This window comes from Lolium rigidum, chromosome 2, assembly GCF_022539505.1.
Source record: "Lolium rigidum isolate FL_2022 chromosome 2, APGP_CSIRO_Lrig_0.1, whole genome shotgun sequence".
NCBI lineage: Eukaryota > Viridiplantae > Streptophyta > Magnoliopsida > Poales > Poaceae > Lolium > Lolium rigidum.
The window spans coordinates 81778558-81784764 of record NC_061509.1 but is presented as its reverse complement, the minus strand read 5'-3'; the positions used below and the strand labels follow the sequence as shown (position 1 = coordinate 81784764).

Sequence of the window (6207 nt, the reverse complement as noted above, 5' to 3'; positions counted from 1 at the left end):
CCTCGGGGTGGGGAGAAGAAATCAATCTCGACTGTTAGATCTTGGTGGATAGATGGCTCAGATTTAATTTTCCTACGGCACTTCGTGCCTTTATAAGTAGTAGAGATATATTTGTACAAATATCCAACAAACCAATCGCAAAGATAGTATCGAGGACACTTCTTACATCAGGGAAGGCATTTCTCTTGGGAAGCGGAGAAGAATCAGTATCATGATGCGCCGGCCATGAGCATGGTGCAAGTTGACGTAAAAAGAGGTACCAATTGGAATCAAGAACATGTGCATCATACAATAGCATAACCGTTGAAATAAACATGGTAGTAGAACAGTTTTCTTTGAGCTAGGTGGTTGTCGAGGCAAAACCGTTATATGTGGAGTCGATGTACTTTAGATGATCAAGGAGTAGGACACAAAATACTCCAGAAAAGTGAATTGGTCGGTGAATATATTATTCTCCATCTTTCAACAGTTTCAAACTTTTAGATGAATTGACTAGTGTATACAATTCAATAGCCGGATCTTAATACGCGGAGGAAGTAAGAAGTTGAGTGCACCGACGGAATCCTGAACTCATGAGGCCATTCTACGGAGGAAATAATATAGATGTGTGATAGTGTTTAAATACACTCACAAACAGAAAAATTGCATTGTGTTCCATGTAAGATGAGAGAGAATTAGATCACTGTAGTATCACTTGTTGGAACTAGTCCAAACTCTTCGTATGTGTTGGAGTCAGAACGTGTTGTTCCATGAATCAGGCTTGCATGTTGTATTCGTATACTAGTCGTAATCGTGTTGGACAGTCTAAGTTGGTTTGTCTAGGTCTTGTAATTGTGCTATAAATATATGAGAAAAGTCCCCCAGGAAGCTTACGAGCAGAGGGAAAAAAAGAGGTTAAACCAAATTGTGTATTGTTTCCGGTGACATTGAGAATAAGCAAGTGCGTGCACCCTAGAGCAATTCCTGGGCTATCCACGAGGCGCTCACGGGCTGGGCGCTGGCCTCCCGTCATCTGCACCTGCTGGCCCACGTGTCGCCATGTAACCGGCTCAAACGAGTGATGGAAACAACATCCAGGGGAAAAAGAGATCGTGAGGAGAGGCAGCCCGAGCCCTACCTCATTCCCTGGCGCCGGCGCCGGCGCCGCCGCCTCTCGCCTTCTCCTCTCCTCGCTGCCGCCGCATCTTGTGCCCCTCCCCTCGTGCTTCCCCTCACTCACTGTGCCTCGTCCTCAATCTCATCCGCCCCCACACACCGCTGCACTCGCGGGTAAACCCTAGCTCTGCCACAAGCGCAAGCCGTGACCCCTGCGCTGCGTTCTCCTCTTCCCGACGCCCTCCATGGGGCAGCAGCGGCGGTCGCTGTTTTCCTCTCCCTCCTCACTAGCAACACCGTGGGCGCATCATCGACGGCGGCGGTGGAGCAGCCTCCGCACCACCACACTGTCGATGTCGGCAGATCCCCTTTGGTGAAGGCAACGGGGCGCCGAATCGCCTTCGGTCCTCAAGCACTCGTGGGCGGCTTCGCCATGGCCGACGGAGAAGCGGTAGACTCCAGCGAGAAGCTCCTCAACGAGCTCGTCTACAAGCAAGATCTCTGGAGGTATGGTATTGCTATACGGCCACGTTTATTCCTTCATGTATTTTGCTTATTCTTTACTTACTCTTCCGAGTTAGATGGATATGATGAGGCTATATTTGATCATATGGCAAACCTTTGACTCAATTTGTTATTAGATTTCTTGGCTATTTTCGTTTTGATAGAAACATGTGATCCTGTGCATCTGGCTAATATTAAGAGAAATACCATGGTGATATTGAATTATATATATATATATATGGTTGATCCATATTGACAGGATACTACATATTTGTAAGCCCGCATTGAGAATCACATGAAATCTATTCTCTATATATGGAACATGTAGATTTTGAACCTGCCCAATAGTGGAGTGCTAGAATATTAGAAGCTGAGGAACATCCCTCAGTGTCAGTGGCGAAGTCTACAATAGGGTAATCTGAGTGCTGAAAACAAGCTCATCTATGTCAGCATGTTATTTTGTCACATGAATAAATGAATGGCTAATTATGTCTATACAGGGACATATGGAAAGAACCATTTCTAATTAGAGCTAGAGAACGAATATTCATAGCACTGTAAGCATCAGGAGTTCCAACTATTCCATGGAGTGGATCACATGTATGCATTCTCCTATGTTTAGTTGTGCTCTGTTTTTTTCTCCTTAATATCTTTCTGAGATTATAAGTTTTACATTGTGTTCTGTATTTACAAATTCACAGAATAGACGACCAAGGCAATTGAGCCGACGAGAAACCTGTTGATTTGGACTTGCAGGAGCGTGTCTCAGATGGCTTGACTATGGAATTTATTTGGTTGAGGTGTGTTGGTTTCTTGTTTCGGATTTCTTCTGCTGTACTTTCCGTCCTGATTTCGTGTCTCCTTCGCAGACAGTTGTTTATGGTGCCGCGCTGGATCACTGCTCCCTGTTTCATTCGCCCATGATTCATGAGGTATAGTTCTTCCTTACCTTTCTTTGGTAGGCTCTCTTGTAAATGCTTCCGATTCCTTGCCCTTGCCCCTTCCCGTTTTTCCCCTTCAGATTGGTGTTGTCCATGTTTTTCTCTGTCAACCGTGTGTAGCATCATCATCTCCCGCAGCGGCGGAGGGAGGGCCTCTACGTTGATGAGGTTTGTGAACCCGGCTTTCAACGCTGCAGAGTCGGGATGTCTTCGCCAGCACGGAACTTGTACACTCTCCACACCACCCGAAGAGAAGCTTTGAGAATCAGCCACCGAGAAGAAGCACCATGCAGCTGGCGAGGTTCCAAACCTTCATGCAGGTACTGGCCGCCTAAGAAATTTTCTCTGCTTAAATTGCTTGGAGTTGAATGGGGGTTTAAGTAAATTTTGTGTTGGGTCGTTGGTGCAGTTAAATATATTCTTTGTTCATTGGTTGTCGAAGAGGTTATTAAGTTATTTTTTGTTGGGTCTACTTTCTTGGGTCACTGGTGCCTGATTGTGGTGGCAACTAGCAACATGGGCGGAGGACATCAGCTGCGTGTGCTTGAGTTAACAGGAAGTAGAGCAGTACTCAATGGATCATGCACGATGAAATGGGAGGTGGGAACATGAATGGAAGGATCACAACTTGCAGCTCGTCTGAAAATACTGATGTCACATTTTGCTGCTCAAGAGTTAAGTTTTGCAAAAAATTGAGCACATGGGTTCTTCTGGTGGATTGATCCTGCAGAGGCTGAGGCGTACACCGTAGTATTTTATGGAGTTATACTTGAATTTGAACACTCAGCTTGCTTCCCCGATTACTCTAAGCTCCAGTATTTCCAAAAAAATGTGTGCTTTTGTTCACCTCTTGATGTGGTATTTTGCTTTCTACATTAAAGTAGATACCTGTGTATATCTTTTATGATGCTAATATGGTGAAATTGTTACGTTGAATTAGTAAAAACATTCAGTTCTTTGTATGTTCAGTAGTAGGGCTGAACACTAAAAGAGCTGAACTAATATGAGTTAATTTTATGTTCATTTTGCATGCTAATATATTTATCAGTATATGACTCTGAAACTGATTTAGGTTGGTGGCAAATGTTTGGTTTTGGTTAATTTACAGAGGAATCCAAAAGATAGAAGGCACAGGAATAAGAGAAAATGGAGGTGTATTCTCTCAATCTGTACATAGTGCAACCCAAAATAAAGTAGTTGCTTAGTTCAGTTTTCACTGCAGATATATGCCTTTTTTATGAGCTCTATTTGCATTGTCTCTAGATCAGTGTATTCTCTCAATGTGTCAGACACTCATTCCTTCTGGTTTGCTGACCTGATGCAGGGAAAGCTATTTTAGAGCATTGGTCGGAGTTACAACAAGATCAGTGTCGCCCAGAATTTCCTTCTTGGTACTGCATGGATAGATTTGGTTTGATATATGATCCATATACTTATTGCACTCTCAGACTACAGTCCATATGGTACGCTCTACATCTTTTACTGGTATTTGAGTTCCCTTGGGCATGTGTGACAATCTGGTGGTACCACTTTGTCCTTTATAAACATGTGTGGCAACGGGGACTTATCCATGCAGGTTGTTGTGTTTATTGCACAACGGTTTGCATCGAAGTGCAATGAAGGTAATAAAAAATGGACTGAATATTATGCACAGTCACCTTCATAGTGACACAGGAATATGCTGTTTGAAAGGTACATGAGCTTGTTTCAATGATAGGCAACAGAGATTTAAACTTTGGTAAATTTTCTTGCTCTGAGCGGTGCTTAATGATAGCTCATTGGTTTGCAAATTTTTCTGCATTTGGTACAAAGTTTACATCTAGGTTCTGATTGTTTTTCTCTAGGACAACCTTCAATAAAGATTATCTTTACCGCTTATTGCTGCTTTTCTTGATGTCTGTGAGCAGTTTATAGTTCTATTTCCTTCCAGTTTGTTTAGGTTAGAAATTGAAATAGGTTTCACATTACATCAAATGCATGGATTTAAATATAAGCTTTTTAAAGATCTGTTTCATACACACACATGCTGCAGATTAGCTTCTTTCTGATGTGGACCTCGGAAGTAGTCATTGTCTGATCTGTGTCCATGTTGTGTGACCGTGGCACCATTTGGGCCATGTGAACGAACTGATCATGCATAAAGCTTTAGTGCTTCGATGAATAGGTGTACTCCGGCTTGGAATTGTGCTCATATGAATATTTATATCCATTCGTTCCATCTTCTCATATCCAATTTAGCTTTTGTTAAAGAAAGGGTGTTGCTTTTGGGGTTTGTCTAGACCAGGCATTTCTGATCAAATTTCTTTTTTTGTGTGGTTTATATTATAGGTAACAAGCAAGGAGGAAAATTTTGTTTCTAAATGCGGTCAGTCTTATGTGTGTTGCGTATGATTCGTATGGTGGACCTCTAAAATTATTTGTATGTGTGTTAGATTAGCTCTATAAAGTAGAGACCATTCTTTTAAGGTTGAACTTATTTTGGTATGTCAATCAAAACCACTTGAAAAATGATCAATGTCTCGCTTAAATCCTTAAACCTAATGGTATATTGCAGCTTCAAAAAAACTGAAAGAAGCCTAAAAAAATGTGTTATATTGATAAATGTTGCTCAGTTTCACTTTGATATGTCCTGTTGGTATGCATTAAAGCTTCACTTTTTATGGGCAGATCTAAATAAACTATCAAAGCACCTTTATTTAGCATCTTTATGAGGTCAGGAAATTAGATTTGTTTCATGCTAATAGATGTCCTCTCATTAATTATTGAAGTAGTGCCAAGAACCAAATATTTGTGCTCAGAAGAATTAAGTTTTTTGTTCTCAAAATGTGTCATGTGTGGCTTCCAATTCTTTATGTCCATCAAGTTGTTTCAATGAAGGAAACACATCTGCTAGGACTTTCTACCAGTAATTGATGATTTGTAGGAGTAGAAAGAGCATTGTCCTTGTCTCGTTACTTCCAGGTCTATTGATTTAATTATTATTTATACAAATGGAGGATTGACTCTTCGGTTGGGACGGCGTGGGCTGTGTTCAAGATATGGCAGGCCATCAACCCGAACGGTGTTCTGAAGTCGAGATCACATGCCAAGACAACCATCAAGGTCACAGCTGCCGACCTCCAATCGAAGAGAAGCCATAGCAACTATTGATTCAAACCGCCTTCATCACAACCACTTGCAAACAGAGTCATGCATTCTTAGTCCCCGCTGGTGTGCGGCAGTGTAGATATGTGTGCTGGGAACAATGAGCAACCTGAGTGGCACGTACTTTTCCTCTGCTGGTGTGAACGTTTGTGTGTTCTGAGTGGACCGTTGTTTTGTCTGGCTATGAGATGATGCGTTACTTGATGAATGGAGTGCTACGGCTGGTTTTTACCGCTGTTATGGTGTTTATTGGTTCGAAAGAAGTTGAAACTGCCCCATATTCTTGCAATTGAACTGATTTCTTGTCTTCATCTTACATTGGCTCTTTGATAAATGTACAATCCTAATTGTTATTTGTGTTGGAGCATGTCCTGAACCAAAGGCTAATAAAAGTAGTGTTCTTCCCTTGATTAGGACCCCAAGGACCGGTGAGGAGGCGCCCCATGGGGCGCCCCAACCACTAGTGCAATTTATGGGCGTGTGCTGTTGCTAGTAGTGCTTGATCGATCAATCAAGGCTAGCT

General features: G+C 42.2%; 1 protein-coding gene across 6 annotated transcripts; it reads left to right on the top strand.

Annotated features, from left to right (window-relative positions):
• The first annotated feature begins 1158 nt into the window (after positions 1–1158).
• LOC124692021 lies at positions 1159–5973 on the top strand. Of its 6 annotated transcripts, XM_047225316.1 has the most exons (9): positions 1159–1602; positions 2100–2199; positions 2301–2399; positions 2469–2531; positions 2661–2860; positions 3613–3692; positions 3865–4003; positions 4117–4232; positions 5537–5973. In XM_047225316.1, exons 4-9 carry the CDS (start codon positions 2520–2522, stop codon positions 5608–5610), a joined length of 621 nt encoding a protein of 206 aa, XP_047081272.1. In that variant the 5' UTR covers positions 1159–1602; positions 2100–2199; positions 2301–2399; positions 2469–2519; the 3' UTR covers positions 5611–5973. The 6 variants fall into 6 exon arrangements, 2 of the variants coding, with proteins under 2 accessions (XP_047081272.1, XP_047081274.1); XM_047225318.1 differs by lacking the exon at positions 2100–2199; XR_006999265.1 differs by having other exon boundaries at positions 2469–2860; positions 3613–4905; positions 5577–5973.
• Positions 5974–6207: the final 234 nt, after the last annotated feature.

Coding starts and splice junctions, on each gene's coding strand:
- LOC124692021 (XM_047225318.1), top strand. Junction 4,004..4,116: donor CTCAGACTACAGTCCATATG/GTACGCTCTACA, acceptor TTATCCATGCAG/GTTGTTGTGTTTATTGCACA. Junction 4,233..5,536: donor AGGAATATGCTGTTTGAAAG/GTACATGAGCTT, acceptor ATACAAATGGAG/GATTGACTCTTCGGTTGGGA.